This window comes from Lepisosteus oculatus, chromosome 18 (assembly GCF_040954835.1).
Source record: "Lepisosteus oculatus isolate fLepOcu1 chromosome 18, fLepOcu1.hap2, whole genome shotgun sequence".
Lineage (NCBI taxonomy): Eukaryota > Metazoa > Chordata > Actinopteri > Semionotiformes > Lepisosteidae > Lepisosteus > Lepisosteus oculatus.
In genome coordinates, this window is record NC_090713.1 from 2,926,260 (window position 1) to 2,944,281 (window position 18,022).

The window sequence follows — 18,022 nt, forward strand, 5'->3', positions numbered from 1 at the left end:
TGTAACAAAATCTTAAAGAACCAAAAATTTAACACCTGTTGTTTTAGAAAGTGTTTATTCTCTAAACTTGATGGAAATAAATTTTACATTTCAATTTAGTTAACTTAAGTTCATTCACACTAAAAAACTACTTACTTAGAAGCTTTAAACACTGCTTTTGGGTTTTCAAGTTTATTTTTCACACATACGCTATCTCATACTATATATTCTAAAGTTCACAAATGAAGACAAAAAGCCTAAATGCATCAGTGTTACATGGACTTCATTCTTTTTAGGCACAATTCTATGAGGCTGAGAAGATAATAAAGTCTTCTTCTATTTAAGATTCAGATTTCCCGTGTTTTTATAGGGACGAAGCAGGGATGAAGACAATATCATCTCAAATGTTCCCGAAGAAAGGAGCTGTTCATGTACGTACATTTGTAACTCAGAAGAACTCAATCTTTTCTCATAAGTCAGTTAACTATCCAGTACATCTTTGGACTGCGAGAGGAAAACAAACACAGGGAGAGGGTACAAACTCCACACAAGTAGCACCCCAGGAACTGAACCCAGGGCTCCAGCGCTGCGAGGCAACAATGCTAAACACTGCAATTACCAATTACAATATTTTGTAATATTTCATAATTTTATAATATTTTGTTTCTGTCTAAAATAGATTTTTCTGGCTAAAATATCTATTTAACCCAGGTGTTTACCGCAGATCATTAAATAAAAGAGGTAAACTTACAGGTAAAAGGAAGTGTCTGCATTACATTCAGACTTCGGAATTTGCTCAGATAAATGAATTGTCTACTGCTAAATAACACCTCATGTGGGGAAACAGATATGATTTTTCTCATAAAGCATGAGAATACTGAATGTAAAAGGCATTTCAGTTCCACAGGATGTTCGTCCAGTGTTAATGTCTGTAGCAGGTCGCATGGTTCACGTGCCTTTAAAGTATGGATTGACATTTTTTATTGTTGAAAATGGTAGACAAAGATTATTTGGAGTCTTTGTTCACCTTCTTTCATTTTTGTTTTTTCCAGTACCAAGCAGGAATGTGGAGCAAAGAGATTGGATCTCTGAAGCAAGACATTTGTCCTCGTGGTTGAGAAAGGCATATCGTGCCTTAGACTTCAGGAGAATTCCTTCATTTTCCCACACAGCACATGCTGCAGTGGACTTGCATTCTACCTTCGCATGTCTGGCTTTGTCTTTCCAGAACAGGAACAATGAACCAGAGCGAGCAATTTCTCTGCCATCACTACTAAGACAACTTGGTAAAATTACTGTCATCGAAGGAGAAATAGGCAGTGGGAAAACAGCCCTGCTCAGGAAAATCACAATCTTGTGGGCTTCTGGAGGTTGCCCTGTGTTGCAGAGATTCAAGCTGGTATTTTATGTTTCCCTTAAGACTGTGAAGACAGACCAGTCCTTGGCAGAAATGATTGTAGAATCACTGCAAGACTCTAACATGTGTCTCAATGAAGAGTCATTCAGGAAAATGATCTATGGTCTGAGAAACCAAGTTTTGTTCCTGTGGGATGATTACGGCATAACAGGATCGCCTCCAGGTTCTGTCAATGAACTGGTCTTGAAAAATCACATGAGCCAAACTGCTGTTATTGGGGTCCAGATGAACAGAACTGCACAAGTGCGTCGGTGTGCCTCATTGGTTGTTACCGTCAAAACCTTTCCTGTATACAGCACTGTATTTCTTTTGAAGAATCTTTTCTCTCACAACAAGGAGCTGGTGAAGAACTTCTTTATCAACCTGGGCCTTTCACAGGAACTGGAAGGCATTTTTAAAACACCACTTTTTGCCTTAACTCTGTGTGCTCTCTGGGTGCAGGACCCCAGTGCCAATATGGATGAGAGGAAGATTTTTGAAGCATACCTCCATTACACTCTACAAAAGCCAAGGCAGGAGTCTGTTAAGGTGGCAGCTGTCATGTTATCTTGTGGAGACCTTGCCTTAGAGGGTCTTTTTACCAAGCAGTTTGAGTTCACTGAGGAGAGCCTCCGGGATGCAGGGATTGACAGTGGAGACGTTCTTGCTCTGGGGCTGATGAGCAAGTTCACCACTCAAATGCTCTTTCCTGTCTACAAGTTCTTTCACGTTTCCTTTCAAGAGTACCTGGCAGCCAAGCGTCTGAGTGACCACTTTGAATCTGATACTGAGGAGCAGCTGAAAAGAGGCTGGTGCTATCTGGCTCAAATTAACACGTACTTCAAAGTAATGTTTGACTATCAATCCTTTTTGAGCTATGCATGTAGTTTCTCTGCAACAACCACAGAAAAGATTGTCCGCCACTTGTTTTCCGCCTCAGAAAGTCAAGACTTTTTTGAATCCAGGACAGAAAATATGAAACTCTTAGAGAAACATCCACAACATCTACACAATGCACAAATGGTTAGAAAGTTTCTACACACAAGCGCTTCAAGAGAAATTTGGAGGGAACATTTTTTGGAGTTTACAATAAAGATATCTCTTCACAGCAGTTGTTTGCCCAGCTGTGCTCCCCATATCCTCCAATACCTTTCTGGGAAAAGTCTGCAATTTGCAGAAATGGGAGGTGGGAATGCAATAGAAATGTTTTTCAATTTATACCCACAATCCCTTTCTTTGCTGAGTGATGTAGTCATTTTAATTACAGGGTTTGAAAAAACTGATGCAAACCATTTTTTGAAAATTGAAAATGCCCTAAAGTCTCCCTGCCAGCCTTCGGTTGAGGAAGACTATGCTCCAGCTTTCCAGCTACTGAGAGATGTGGCAGAAATGAATATCGCAAATGAACGGAAAATCGATCATATTCAATCAATGAGGCTCTGTCATCTGAGTGAAACCACAGTTAGCACCCTTGTGAGGGTGGGACAGGGACATACTCTCCCTCTACTTAAAATAAAAGTTTCGTACCTGCACAGACTGGCAGATGGAGATCGAGTAAAGTTACAGTGCTTGTTCACTGTTTTTCACAGTGTTGAACTCATTTTGGAAAGTGCTGAAGGTTTCCTGGAGAGTATTCAAGACATAATTGAACAAAATTGGGCTAACTTTAGAAGACTTGCGTTTTCTGGAAGTCACTTAACCAGACAAGAGGAAGATCTTGTGATATCAATGTCATCCCTGGAGCACCTCGATTTATTCTCTAAGAAAACCCCAGGTATGCAAAAGTACTAGTTAATTGTTGCTTTAACATTTGATTGGTTCCATTTCATAGAGTGAGAATTAGTAGATTCTAGATGAATGTTACAAATGAACAGGGTTACAAATGAATTCTGAAAAAAAGGGTTTTGCTTCTTTTGTGATGAGATGCATGTCCTCTGGGAATGTAAAGCCAGCAGCATTAAGGTTATACTGCATGTTGCCTCACAAAATATTTCCATTGACCATTTTGTCTTTATTTTGTCTTCTTTTTGGGGAACCTAGGGTATCTCTTTACAATTACTATTTTAGATGCTGAGGTTATGATGCTATTTATGATGCTTGGCAAAACACAAACACTCCTTTTGTATTTCCTTTGTTATCCAGAAAGTAGCCTTGGAAGTGGCTTTCTGTCTTTTCCCCATTACAACATTAATAGAGTTTTTAAACAGAAGTCTGAGAGACCAAATCCCTCCTCCCAAGCTCCCCTTTCTTGTAATCTTTTCTACACACCTCCCTCCACCCCAACTTCATTTTTTACTGCTGCCTCTCTGGTTTATTCCTCATAAGTGAGCAGGATTTTGGCAAATTTGACTTTTCACGCAGGGCTGTCATCTCTTCAGGCAGGCAAATTAAAGCAAAATAATAAAACTAAAACACAAATCCCTTTTTATTAATTGCCTTATCTCAATTAAAATGTGACCAAGCTATTGGATTATTGTTTGATTGGTTTATTGAAGTTTACATTCTAGGTGACTATACAACACCTAGAATAAAAGCTCTATCCTTTGAAAGCGAATCATAAAAGAATCCTTTTTTTTTCCTGTTGCCAAAGAGCTCTGATCTCTAATAATTGATTTTGGTTTGATGTTGTACAATGCAGGGAGTGGGTGAGTGGCAATCAATATACATTAATGAGACACTTTTTTTGCCTCTAGAGTTTTTGATCTCAAATCTGGACAAGCTATCTCGTCTCAAAGAACTGAAAGTCACAAGTGAGTCAAAAGTACTTGATAGCATATTAGATGGATTCAAACATCTTCAGAATTTGGATGCATTCACTCTTAAACTTTTTGATTCTGAAGATGACACAAGCAAACTTGGTATGTCTGGTTTTTTTATTTCTAACTTTTAAACACATCAGATTCTCTCATTCTTTCATCAGAGCATTCTAAAAAAGTCTTAACAATACTGTGTCCATTGTCACTTACTTTTCATGATAACATGTATCCTTGCAGCTTTATAAGAACTTTTGTGTTCTGCAAAAAAAACATACACACAAGTCCATGGTTTAGAAAAATCTCTGTCACTGCAGAGCTCTTTTATTTTCAAAAAGTTAAACAAAGTGAAATCCAAAATGATTCTCAAAATATTAGTCATCAGCATCCTAGCTGCTTCAATAGCTTGTTGTTGCTTTGTTCACCTTTATACTATAGCTCTTTCATCTTCTCTCAGTCATCTGCTTCTTGTAAGCCTGTGTTGGCTCACTGTCAGAGCTCCAGTGTGTGTTATACTTCTAGTTAGACCTCATGTACTAACTACAGACAAATACTAGCTGATGGTCTATCACATTATTATTAATTTGTAAGCTTATTAGAAGGGAAGCATAGTAGCATGGCTGTTAGAATTGCTACCTCATAGTTGCAGAGACTTGTATCGCATTCTGGCATTGGGCTTCTGTCTGTGTGAAGATTGCATGTATATCTTTGTATCCATTGAGGTTTTTATGAGGAGCCCCCGTTTGTCTACAATAGCAAAGAATTTTAAGCTGGATGGCCTATTTTAAAATTCCCTTTAATCCAATAGCCCTGCGATCAACTGAAGTCCTGTCCACTAGAAGAGAACACGTGCAATCTCAGCTGTTTTTCTAGTTCTGTGCTTCCAGGATATGTTCCAGCTTGTCACGACATCAGGATAAGCACTTTCATAATGTATACAAATACTCAAGAAAAATGTTCTTTTGTTAATAGACATGTGTTGGTATGTAGCTGGATCCTTTAAAAAAATCTCAATTAATAAAGCTTCTCGCATTGGAAACCATACAGTATTTTATGCACACACTAGTCTACAAAAACAAAACTTTTATGCCATTTAATTACCCAAATGGAAGGTATTGTTGATACATTGTTATTGAGGTCTGTGTTATTTATTAAAAGTCCATTCTGTTTTGCATAAACATATCTAAACCTACAGCTAGACCTCCTGTTGCTGTTGCTGATATTGTTTTTATTTCCAGCCTTCCTTCTGTGACATTTTCCCAATCTCAAACACATAAGTCTCAGGTTGCCCAGGTGTCCGAATTTCAATGAAGTCACCGCAGTGCTTTCCACCTGTAGAAAACTTGAACATATTCACTTTGAGCACTTCCTTCATTTTGACAGAGGTGTATCAGAATTAGGTAAGCATGTTGAACTGTCCATAGAAACCGTGAAAGCTTAGAACTCTTGGTCACCCTTTTGTTTACGTATCCTTTGTAACTGTAGAGGTTCAAGTGGTGTCAGCTTGAACTGTGTCTGTGTGTGCTGTCTGCTAAGGAGCAAGTAAAGGCTAATTCCACACTGAAACATAGCAAGGCAAAATCCAGCATTCTGGCTGATGAGCCTTCTTCAGGTGTGAGAAAGAGAGGAAGATAGCAGTAATACAAAGCACACAAGAACAAAGAGCATAGTAGGTGAGAATAGGTACACAGGTGAGAGGTGAGGTGTATATGAACCCCAGTGTGTAGTTGATGAGTGTCAGCCCTGCTCTGAGTGTGTGAAGTTTGTGTGAACATGAAAGTGTCAGTGATGAGTGTCAGCTTTGCTCTGACTGTCTGTACTTGTTTCCAAGTATTGTGTCACTTTGTTTCCAAGTGACATTTAGTATGGATTGACACTCTGCAATGTTGCTCACGTCATTCTGTCCAGTGTGGATGCACCTTCACTCAAAAAAATCAGATGATTTCAAAGAAAACTGTCCTGAAACAGAATAGTGGTTATTGGACTATTGCTCGACTGAGTTAATGTTGTTTTATTTCATAACAGCATCTGCACTGCCCAAATTTGAAAACATGAAAGTCTTAAATCTAGAAACCCAGGATATTCAGGATAAAGGATCTACCCAGATATTTGGTAAGGCTCTTTTTTCTTCCATTCCTCACAATAACATATTGCTGTGCCTCACTATCAGAAGTGAATTTATTGCATATACGAACACCTTGTGAAACTGCCTTCCTCCCTGTTTCAAGCTCAGGCCCTAGAATCACTGGTGAATTTGAAAGAGCTGCATCTTCCTTTAGGCAACGGAATGAAAGCCGCCTTGCCCACTGTGCTAGAGCAGCTACAACATATCAGGCAGCTGCAAGTTCTGACCATTGGGGTCATACTGGAGGATCACAGCCTTTACCAGTTGGGTAAGTGTGCAGGGGTCGTCCCCAAGGGAGGTGGGATGGAGCAGGAGGTCACAACAGTGCCAGAGAATAACAATTGGGAATGGCTGAATTTAGAAATGCAATAAACAATATCGAGGTTACTTGAAATGCACGCAACTCTGTGAAATATGGGTCTGTTTGTGCCCTGTGATGGACTAGTGTCCTGTCCAGGGTATATTCAGGCTCACACTGGTTCCTTGCCACCGTGACCTTGTATTGGGAAAAGCTGTTTGAAAATGGATGGAAAAACATTAGAAAGTCCCAGATCATAGTGAGTCTGAATATCTATTAATATACAAATTTTACTTATTCTCCCTCTTAATACATGTACTTTTTATTTTCAGCCAAACTGTCAAAAGAGAGCTTTCTTCAGTCCGTTCAGAAACTGGACCTCGAGATCAATCATGGGGTCACCGACGCAGGCTGGAGGGATTTTTTCCAAACCCTGGACAACCTGCCCCATTTAAAAGACCTCCTTGTTTCCCGACACTACAGTAAGACCCTGAAACCCCACGCCTCCACGGTCAGGGCCTTTGTGCAGTGTGTGTCCCGGCTGCCCAGCCTGATGCTCATTGTCATGTATGGTTGGCTGCTGGACTCCGAAGACCTGAACATGTTTAACCAGATGAAAAGGCAACACCCTCAATCTCAATGTTTAAAACTCATTTGGCAGTGGGTGCTGCCCTTCTCACCGCAGATCCTGAGAGAAACATTTTAACATAGGGAGTAAAAAGTTTAGGAAAGGAGCTCCGGTATCTTAAGGGATGTTTGCTTGTGGTGCTTAGTTCTTTTAAGATGTTTAGTTTGTCTTAATAAGGTGGGTAGATTTGTTCAATCCATGACTTACCTTATCTTTTGACACAATGACGGTTTACAACTAAAGGAAGATTGTTTGGCATGAATAGATAAATAGACACATAAACAGTGTTTTATTGTTTTCAGATTCTGTTTCATAAGGTGCAATCATGCCTGCCTGGAGGCTTCTATATGGTTATTTTTTTAGTGATGACTAAATGATTAGTTTAAGAGTAACAGGTCTTGTTAAATGTGTTGTATTTTTGCCGATATTACTGCTATAAAGGCAAAATTACCAAGAAATTCTGAACTCTGTGTTCTTTGTTAAGTTTTAGGTAATAAACTCTCAGTAATGTTATGAGGTGGAACTGTCTGAACTTGATTTTTTTGGTGTTTGAGGTTGGTGATTGTGATTGGGGATAGTATAAACAAGGCACTATAATATTAAATATACTCATACTCCAGATACTCATACCCATGATGAAATAGAAACAAAATCATCATACAGTAGCAGAATATATCCAATCCAATTATGAATTTGATAAGGTGTGTTAGTGTTCAGTTTAAAGCTAAAAATCTTATGCTGTTCAGTAGTTGTAATAGCATTTCACAAAGTCATGTCTGTCCTAAATATTTATTTGGATTCCAAAAAACATAAGGGACACATTTATTCCTTTTAATACAAATCCCAAAAATAAATCTACATTATATTTCAGGTTTTTGTAAGATGGAAACCACTGGAATTATCTAGAGCAGTGGTTCTCAAACTGTGGTACGCGTACCGGCAGTGGTACGCTGCGTGCCGCCAGGTGGTACGCCAAATGACCCTGGAACTGTGTCGTGTGCGCTGAAAAATCAGGACGGGTTTTCATATTTTGTATTTTAATACGTGTCGAATAAGCAGCCTACGTACTACGATACAGTGCGCGCTAATACTTCAGTGGACACAAGAGATACTCTGTAATTCTATACCACTCTATAGGAATGCGTGCTACGGATGCCCAATTGTATTTAAAAAAAGCTACTGTATCTCCAGCAAATAGGGAGAAAGGAGAATGTGCGTGATTTTGGAACAATGCCAACGTTGTAAACACAGGAATGCATAGAAATACGTGCTACGAATGCAGGTAATCTTGTGAGCACACGAAAGCGTGATAGAAAAATATTTAAGAACTGTTCTAATTTGAGAAAAATACACCGAGCGCCTCTGTGTTTCGCTCCCATGCGCATGAAATAAAAACTTTAAATAAAAACGGAAACGCGGAAAAATGCAAACTTGCGGATTGCTAAAGCAGGTAAGCTACACTATTTTTGAAGAACCTTATTTACCGTTGGCAAAAGAGCTGACACGTATTATGTGTAGAGAAAAAACTGCTAAACAGCTCGACCTGCTGCCCCCCTCCCCCTGAAAGACACAGTCATTCATAGAATTATTGAAATGAAGGATTATATCAAAAGTACACTGATAGAGCGCGTTAAGATGAGCAGATGTTTTTCACTACAATTAGATGAGTCTGTAGTCGATTTGGCCAATTTGCTCGTTTACGTTAGATACGAGTTTGAGGGTATGTCCCATGAGGACTTTCTGTTCTGTAAACCACTACCAACAGGAACTACAGGTGAACACATTTCAGCTCCTGAATGAATTTATCGAAGAGAATGGCCTCGACTGGATAAAATGCGTCTGAGTTTGTACAGACGGTGGTAGACCAATGACAAGCCGACATAACAGTGTAGTTGCACGAATTATATTGCTCCAGAAATTAATATACGCATTACAACATCCACCGAGAGATCTTTGCCGTCAAGAAAATGCCTGACGATTTAATATCGTTGTTGTGAATTGTATCAAGGCTCGAAAAATTAATTCACATCTGCTTTGCTCAACTAAACAGGCTCACCCCTCTCACTGAAATTGTGTTTTTTATTAGTTGTTGTTAATGTTTTTTTTTTCTGTAAAACACTTTGAGAAGCCACCTTTAAAGGCGCTATATCAAATCAAGTTTATTATTATAACATTTATTATATGTGTGTGTGCACGCGCGCTCATGTTGGTCATTGAGAATTTCTGGGGTTCCTATGAGATGATGACTTGTAGGTGGTATTTGGATGCTTTGGTTGGGTTAGGGGTGGTACTTGGTCCAAAAAGTTTGAGAACCACTGATCTAGAGGCTTCTGAAGGTGTCTTATTACCCTGGGGTAACAAAAGGGGTAACATACACAAGGGACTGTCAGCAATTATCGTATCATCATGGTTGTCAGCTCTCTGAAGACTGCAGGCACAAGGTCACTGACCTCCACGTGTTTGAAGATGGCTGTAAAAGAATCCACCAACGTTCTTCTAAACTTCTAAACTCTTGATCCAATACAGGGTGAATAATAATAATATCCCTGGCACTATACTGGGGCATTAGGACCCACATAGACCACAGGGTGAGTGCCCCTTGCTGGCCCCACTAACACCTCTTCCAGCCTCTAAAGGCACAGATGGGTCTTCAGGAGGTACCTTCTGATGCCAGAGCTGGAGGTGAGTATTTGAATCGACCACAGGGAACCTGTGGTGTTTGCTGCTTCCCTTTGAAGTGGAGCGTCTTTCTCTCACTGTCTTCATCTATGCAATAGATATTGCCATAGTAATATTGTAAATACAGTAGAGTAGGAAAATTAAAGTTGACTGTATTACATATAACCTCCCCTAAATACACATGCAGCTTTTCAGGCTCAGAAGCTCAGTTGTACACAGTTTCCCAATCAGGCACTGAATCCATGTTAACACCCCTTCCCCCTTTTCAGGCTCTCGTGCTGTGCCGAGTTAATGAAATATGAATGGAGAATTCTATTTATATCAAATACATGTAGCATTCAGACAAGCAGAGTGCTGCAGCTACAAAAGCTCTAGCTGACTTGACCGGCATGCTTTTTTCAGAAAAGTGTGAGTGAAGATTTTTCACAGTTGTATTTTGTGAGTGTTATTTGAGTTTCAATTAGCAGTGTATTCATATCATATTGGACAAAAATTGGCCTTTCGTTAAGCATTATTCTTTTTGTGCAGCAACATGAAGATTTTATGTTGTACACAAGGATAGAGTGATTAAAATTAAAAATATGTTTCAGTATTTTAAAGTGTTTAAAACATGTCAATCTCTTTGCTATTTTTTGGTATCTATTTCTCTGACTCTGTGAATCTCTGTTAATTTACAGTAGCTATCCATCCCCTTATTTCTGTTTTATCTCTCTTTTTATCTCTCTATTGCCTTATCCACCCCATCTCCCTGTAAATCTAGATCTATCCTCTCTATCTCTATAAATCTCTTCATCTCTCTATCCCTGTTTCTGTCTGTCTATCTCTATCTTTATCTTTCCCTCTATTCCCTCTTTCTCCCTCTGTCTCTCCATCTCTCTTCCTCCTTTCTCTCTGTCGTTCTGGATTTGATCTCTCTATCCCCCTATCCTTTTCTATATCTTAATCTTTCTCTTTATACAGCCCTCTATCTAGCTCCTATTTCTCTATTTGTCTATTTCTCCATCTCTATTCCCCCTTCGTTCTCTGTCAGACTGGATCTTTATCTCTCTATCTAGCTCTCTCTATCCCCTCTTTCTCTCCCTCTATCTCTCCATCTCTCTCCCCCCTTTCTCTCTAGCAGTCTGACTGTCTCTGTACCCCATATCCTTCTATCTGTATCAATCTATATCTTTATCTTTCTCTCTATCCAAATATCCATCTCCACATCCCATCTCTAGTTCTCTCTCTATCCCCTATGACTCTATCAATCTAGCTCTTTATCTCTTTATCTCTCATCTCTCTATCTCTACCTACAGTAGCTCTTTCTCTCTATATAGCTCTCTGTCTTCCTACAGTATCTCTATCTCTCTCTATCATTATCTCCATCTCTATGTGATAAAAATGAACAGCTCCCCTCCCCCCCCCCAGCTCCTTCTCTCTCACACATGTGCTCTGTACTCCCGAGTGAATCCTGGTGAATTTTAAGCACACATCATCACCCCTTGCTCCCCCTCCCTCTGTGTGCTTAGTCTCTGCAAGCTGCTTCATCTTTTCTTCATCTTTTCTTCCATACATTCCATCTGTCAGCTCTCTCGATGATTTGTTTCCTCTTTCTGTTCATTTAACTCATATGCCACACACATACGTATATTGGGCTGATTTTCTGTCGTGCGTGCCTTTTCTGGGATGGATTGCTCACAAAGAAGTTTAATACTCCTTCTTTTTGGTAAGTACCATGATGGATCTGTCCACCCACCTGCCTGTCTTTCTGTCAGTGTTTCATTGTGTTCTCCACACATCCTATTTCCATGTGTCGGTCTGTATTGCTTTGTGATTATACAGCTAGTTCTTAATGGTTGTCTACAAAATAAATATGTGAGAGAGACACACTTTGGACAATTAACACAGAACAGCATTACTTTATCACAGGGAATGAATAAAGCAACACTAATTCTCCAACAATAATATCTCCTTGTATAACAGTCCCTCTTAATTACACTGGTACTTTCCCATTGCAACCTTTTTTATGGGTGCTCCAAGCACACCAATCCACCTCTGCTAAGTCCTTAGTTTTCTCTTTCTGGCTTAGGGATTGTAAAAAGGCTGTGCCATTGTAAAAAAGTATTTGAGTGGTTGTAATATTATTGCAGTTAGGCATTGCAGGACAGGGGACTAAGTGAAAGCCAATCTGTGTGCTGTTCATCAGCCCCAGTATAGACGCAAATGTTCTTTCTCTCAGATTCTGGGCTTTGCTAATGTTCTGGTGTGGTATCATTTGTACAGTCTCTACTCCCCCTCCCTCTCTCTCAACTCCCAGGCTTGATCCAATGTTAATGTGTTGGATTATTGCTTTGAATTCTCCACACTTCCCTGAGATCTGCTGTTCCTCTGGTAAACCACATTGTTTCTCATCTTCCCAGTCACGTAAGGTCTGTATTAATCCTCTCTCTTTCTCAATCTCTGTTAGCGTGCTCCGTCTTCCCATCTCTGGGTGCTTCGGTGGAGGGGCGCAGGGAGGTACACTGTAATGGCATTTACCGTGGTTTCTCTGAGTGTCTCCTGCGCCTGGGAGACAGCATGAGCCGTTACGTCGAGGAGGAGCTGGTGGAGGAGCAGGACATAGACAACGTGTGTGCGTGAGTCGCCCGGATTCTCTGCATGCATGCGCATGTGTGTGGCTTGTAGTGTATTTTCGATTGCTCATGCACCTCCTAGCTTAGCCTTCGTGAAGCATGGCTATCTAAATGGAGTTGCACACACTGTCGTTAGATTACTACAAAGGAAGTGATGGAGTTAAGCGAATGTGAATAAAGAACAGAGAAGATGGCTTCCTGCATTGCGTGTGCTCCATATTACTTCTATTACTGTATTGCTAAATGCATACTATACAGTATGTGTAGAGGTACTATAGAACATGGCTGTGTACTTTTCAAGACTGATAATAATAATAATAATAATAATAATAAACTTTATTTTATATAGCGCCTTTAAATGTGGCTTCTCAAAGCGCTTTACAGGATGACAACAATAATAAATAAGAAGAATACACAAGATAAAACACAATTACAATATATAGAGGAGACCGTGGATGGTGGTACTAAGAAAAGCAGAGGGGTGAAGAATGGAACCAGTTAAGTAAAGACTTTTCTGAAGAAGAGGATTTTGAGTCTGGATTTGAAGGAGTTTAGAGAAGGTGACTCTCTGATATCCTTGAGGAGAGAGTTCCACAGCTTGGGGGCATAACAGGAGAAGGCCCTGTCACCCATACAATGTAGACGGGCTTGGGGGACAGTAAGGAGAGCAATTAGAAGAGCGAAGGTTGCGAGGTGGGGAGTAGGGCGATAATAGCTCAAACAGGTACTGAGGTGCCAAGCCATGCAGAGCCTTGTAGGTGAGGATTTTAAAGTCTACACGGAATTTGACCAGAAACCAGTGCAAGGACTCCAGGATAGGAGTAATGTGAACATTTGCACTAGACCTGGTCAGGATTCTGGCTGCTCAATTTTGGACATACTGCAGTTTGTTCAGAGTAGATTTAGATACCACAGCAAGTAGAGCATTACACTAGTCAATTCGAGAGAACACAAATGTGTTGATCAGCTTTTCAGCCACAGTTAGTGATGGCATAGGACGTAGTCTAGTGATATTTCTGAGGTGAAAAAAAGATGTTTTGACAGTATGCTGCACATGTTAAACCAGAATAGAATATAACTCCAAGGTTTTTCAATTTTGATTGAAGCTCAAGTACAGAACCATCTACAGTGATACAGTGACTTCTTTGCCTCCAGTATCTCTCTCTTTAAATACTACTGCAGAAGCTCTTTACTCAAAGGAGGATCTGATTATCTACATGTGTTTTATTGCCTTAATAATATCTTGCAGTTTTTACATTGATCAATACTACTTCCTTTATTAATTGTGTTGGAAATGTGATCACACAGGTTTGCCTACCCTGTCTAGAGCCTTGTAGCTCCTGATTTTGCCCTTGTGTGAAATGAGGAGACATGACAATTCTATCTTCACAAGTTGCTTGTTGGTAGTTCTTATTATTGTTAATAATGAAGGTGGTTAAAATCCTGAGATGGGAGAGGGAAAGGAAAAGGGAGAGTTGAGATACTTGTGGCATGATTAGTCTTATTATTAATAGACATGAAATGTCAGAATTGAGAGAGAAAGAGAAAAGTGACTCTTTATTAACCCTTTTCTCTCTCTGTCTGCCTAGCATATTCTGTCAATATGCTTTGTGTTGAGGTCGCATAATTTAATTTGTCTTACAACCACCTAACCTGTGCTATCATGGTTATCGTTTGATTATAGTACTGTATTTGTTTAAATTTACCATTACTTCCCACAGAATTTCCCCTGTGTTTCAGTATGTACTGCAATTGTAATGTGTTTAACTACGCTTTACTCCGCTAATCAGTATGTTTTCACCAATTCCTAACTCATCAAGAAGCGGTTAATCTTTTTCCTTTATGTTCATAGCTCAGGCATGCGATCCCTGAACACTGGATGACATGTCATGGTAAATGCCTCTAAGGCACCTTAATTTACTCATGGAGCAGTGCAGTAAAGCACAGCAATAGCGTGTTAAAAATGTTGGAACCATGACTCAAACAGTAAAGACACTTGCTTGAGTGCAGTTTGTGGGTTCAAGCTTGGGTCATGTCACTAGCTGACTGTGACTGGATTTCACACAGTTACCTGAATGTCGATGAAAGTAGGATGAGTTGGCTAGGGAGTTCTTGGTTCTCAGCAACACAGCACCCCCAGCAGGCTACAAGACAGTGCTATGCTGTGGCTAAGGGATGTGCCCCTCATCCAATCAGTTGTTATCTCCCAGCAGGGGGCTGGGGTTGACATGTTATGAGTCTGTCCTAACTTCCTCCCTCATATATGGTCACACAATGGGCAGGTATAACAGACAAGATGGTGATTCTAAATTTACAAGAAAAGAAAAAAAATATTGGAAATCTCACTTATAATAAATTAAATGCATACAATTCAGGTCAGTTTGTATTAATTATTTTCTGTCTCTGTTGCACACTGATGGGTTAAGTCGGTTTGGTGTGGTTCAGTCAGTACATCAGTATGACTCCTCTCTTTTTCATGCCCAGCCCATTACAGCATGATTAACCCTCCTGTCTCTCTTGTAGTCACTGGGACGAGTTCCACGCCTGTGGGATGGCAGTGATTTCGGAGTGCCGTGTGGAAGTCCAGGCTGTGTGGGACTCCCTGCGCCTCCAGTCCGAGAACCTGCGTTTCCACGGCAACCTCTACGAGGTGTGCCGGGCCCGGGAGCAGTCCAGCCAGCACCGACTCACCGGATCGAGTGCAACCCGAGTCCAGACAAAGACGGGGTGCATCGCTCTCGCATTAGTCATAGGGGGCACTCTCATTGTGAGAGCCGAATTGTAGAGGAGAAGGGGAGGCGACTCTGTCTGAAACACATACAGACAGAGATGGGGAGAGAGAACAACACAAACGTAGCCACTTGCACACTTTTTTACTGTGCTTTCATCCAATGAGGCACACTGAGAAAGGGAGAAAGATTGTAAGAGTGCAGAAAGACAAGTCAAAGTGAACGTGAGACAGACAGAGAAACACAGGATTGTTATGGACACACTCTCAGGACACAGTTGAAACTTCTGTGTACCCAATTGAAGCCATCAGCCACCTCATTGGCGTCACTCCATGATCAAACTGATCAATGGCTCTGTTTATCTCTGAGACAACTTAGAGGTGCGCAATCTCTAATTGGCGATGCAATCAATGTGTGCAATACAGATATCAAAACTGGTAATGTGAAGATTATGTGTCTAAATGGTATCTATCGAACCGCTCAATACACTGCCTGCAACACAGGAACTTTAATAAATACACACTCTAAAACACATTGCATGATCTACACCACAAAGACACACTGATCAATACACCACATGAGGTGCAACTGTCTGTGCACAGCTCCTATCAATAAAACACACATCAGTGTATTAGAGTCGACAGGGACTTCAGTATTTCTGTAAAGACAAACCTTTTGTCTCAGCCCAAATTGTGATGGGACCATCGCATTTTCAATATTCCATATTGACATACAGTAAGCCTTTGTGCATAAAGTGTACATGCACCTTATCTCCAATAATTGGCTTTTGAATTTTTAAAAGTGGATATATGATAAGACCTTTGATTTCAGAAAAGCTATGTAAAACATTCTGATTCATTTTGTTTTTCTAAAATAAATGTCTGCGCGGTTTGAAAACTGGCAGTATGGGTTTGACAGTTGGATCAATAAGGATTCCTAATGGAAAATTAAGTGATAATTTCAAGTTCTATTTAATAACCGCCCCCCCAAAAAAACAAATATTGCTAATGAGTAATGAGAAAGAAATTAGTAGCCTGAATTCTCATGTGCCAAAAGGTAATAGAATATAAACAATTTTGCAATTCCAGAAATGTAACACATACTGTATGATTTAAACATTACATAAATATGTGTTTTAAAATTTGTTTCAACATGGTAATGTTTGGATGGGTTCTGCACTGTCAAGGTTCTGTACCATTGTTAATAATCCTGGAAACGCATACCTCTTCGTTTAACAGCTACACTGCAGTTCTGAGAACCACCCACTGTGTAGCTGCTGTACTGTTTGATTTCTTACTGTTTTGCAGATGAGACAATTGTGGAATATTACTGACATTACTGGAAAGCTCAGCACCATCATCCTATGCATTTCCTTTACTCTGTATTTTCTAAACCTGCAATTCTGTTTTGTTATCTTTTTTTATAAAGATGGAAAAGATCCTAAAACTGTTTCTGATTTGTTTTCAGATTTGACTTTCTCAAGCCTTAAGTAACTAATTATCCAAGGCAGCAGTGCAGGGTGACATTAAATTGGGCTCTGGCAAAGCACATTCAAAACTACTAAGCACTTTTCATGTAATGCATCCATCCATTCTCTTACACTAACTCTAGCCTATCCTGGCAAGCAACAGGCACAAGGCAGGATACACTGAGGGTGGGACACCAGTCTATCACAGGGCACACACAGACACAAGCATGCATATACTCACAGCACTCTAATTTTCCCAGAGGCCAATTAAATTACCAGAATGGCTATGGAAGATTGGAGCACCCTGAGGAATCCCACACAAACATGAGAAGAACATACAGCACCTATGCAGGTAGCACTCCACGAATAGAACACAGCTCTGCTCGTCACTGTTCCACTGTGTCATTTAATACAGCACCTTTCATACACGAGACTCTTAATTCCTACAGAGGCCACGTAAGAGATGAGCTGCCTTCTAACTAAATACAATGCAACCTGCAGTTAAATCTCTCTCTCTGCACCCTGGATGCCACAAAATAAATGGGAGCCTGTATCCCTATCCATAAAAATGCGACCTAAGCATTTCTAACTGAAGTATCTTTTACCCAGCAAACCCTAGTTGCCTAAAAACACAGAATAGCAAGCTCTCTATAACAAGGTTCAAATACTTAGCTCCAGTCAGGTTTTGTTTGGATGATCATGAAGTAGGGGTACTTGCCTTCAAGTCCCAACTCCTGAGGACTCCTCTATCTTCTCTGCTTCTTCTCTCATTCCTTTCTTCTTGTCTTTGTTCTTCTTGTCTCTCTGTGCTCTTAATGTGATCTTATATTGATTGTGTATACTGCTCCTTTGCAATCATTAACCCCCAACTTACCTAGGTGTACTAAGATAAACTTTACAATTGTTTCTGCTCAGGGAACCCTCCCAGACCTCAGCAAACATCCTCTTTGCTTTGAAGCTAGAAGTGTTTACTCTTGCAAGTGTCACAAACTTTATCTAAGAGACGCTTCTCAGTCACCTAATGCTGTAACTTGAACTTGAACTTTATTGCCATACTGTATGTAACCGGCACATGTAGGTATACAATGGAATTCTTACTTACAGAAAGTATCTCGATTGTTAAAAAAAGTGTAGAACACAAAGTGCAGACAGTGTATCAAGACAATATACAAACAGAAGACAATGTATAAGTAAACAATTCAAATGTAAACAATGCATACATGTAAACAATGACTGCAGATGTGCAATAAATAAAATTATAATGAGGTAGATGGTGTAGGAGGGGCATGGCCAAATGTGTTAGCCAATTACACTGCTTTAGGGTAGAGGCTATTGAGGAATCTGGTGGTACTGTA

At 40.0% G+C, this 18,022-nt stretch overlaps 2 protein-coding genes across 2 annotated transcripts; both read left to right on the forward strand.

The window, feature by feature from the left end:
- The first annotated feature begins 1,350 nt into the window (after positions 1-1,350).
- On the forward strand, positions 1,351-7,624 carry LOC107075894 (baculoviral IAP repeat-containing protein 1-like). Its single transcript, XM_069180288.1, has 5 exons — positions 1,351-3,149; positions 4,069-5,528; positions 6,154-6,240; positions 6,357-6,521; positions 6,884-7,624. The coding sequence occupies exons 1-2, from the start codon at positions 1,430-1,432 to the stop codon at positions 4,263-4,265; spliced, it is 1,917 nt and encodes a 638-aa protein (XP_069036389.1). The 5' UTR covers positions 1,351-1,429; the 3' UTR covers positions 4,266-5,528; positions 6,154-6,240; positions 6,357-6,521; positions 6,884-7,624.
- A 3,695-nt stretch (positions 7,625-11,319) lies between these two features.
- LOC102682208 (neuritin-like) lies at positions 11,320-15,352 on the forward strand. The gene is made up of 3 exons (XM_015338901.2): positions 11,320-11,563; positions 12,305-12,473; positions 14,994-15,352. The coding sequence occupies exons 1-3, from the start codon at positions 11,524-11,526 to the stop codon at positions 15,253-15,255; spliced, it is 471 nt and encodes a 156-aa protein (XP_015194387.1). The 5' UTR covers positions 11,320-11,523; the 3' UTR covers positions 15,256-15,352.
- Positions 15,353-18,022: the final 2,670 nt, after the last annotated feature.

Bases quoted from the DNA above. Each gene is read 5' to 3' on its own strand.
- LOC107075894 (XM_069180288.1), top strand. From the start codon at position 1,430: ATGATTGTAGAATCACTGCAAGACTCTAACATGTGTCTCAATGAAGAG. The intron at 3,150-4,068 runs GTATGCAAAAGT...TTTTGCCTCTAG, and splicing joins ATTCTCTAAGAAAACCCCAG to AGTTTTTGATCTCAAATCTG.
- LOC102682208 (XM_015338901.2), top strand. From the start codon at position 11,524: ATGGATTGCTCACAAAGAAGTTTAATACTCCTTCTTTTTG. The intron at 11,564-12,304 runs GTAAGTACCATG...AATCTCTGTTAG, and splicing joins TTTAATACTCCTTCTTTTTG to CGTGCTCCGTCTTCCCATCT. The intron at 12,474-14,993 runs GTGAGTCGCCCG...TCTCTCTTGTAG, and splicing joins GACATAGACAACGTGTGTGC to TCACTGGGACGAGTTCCACG.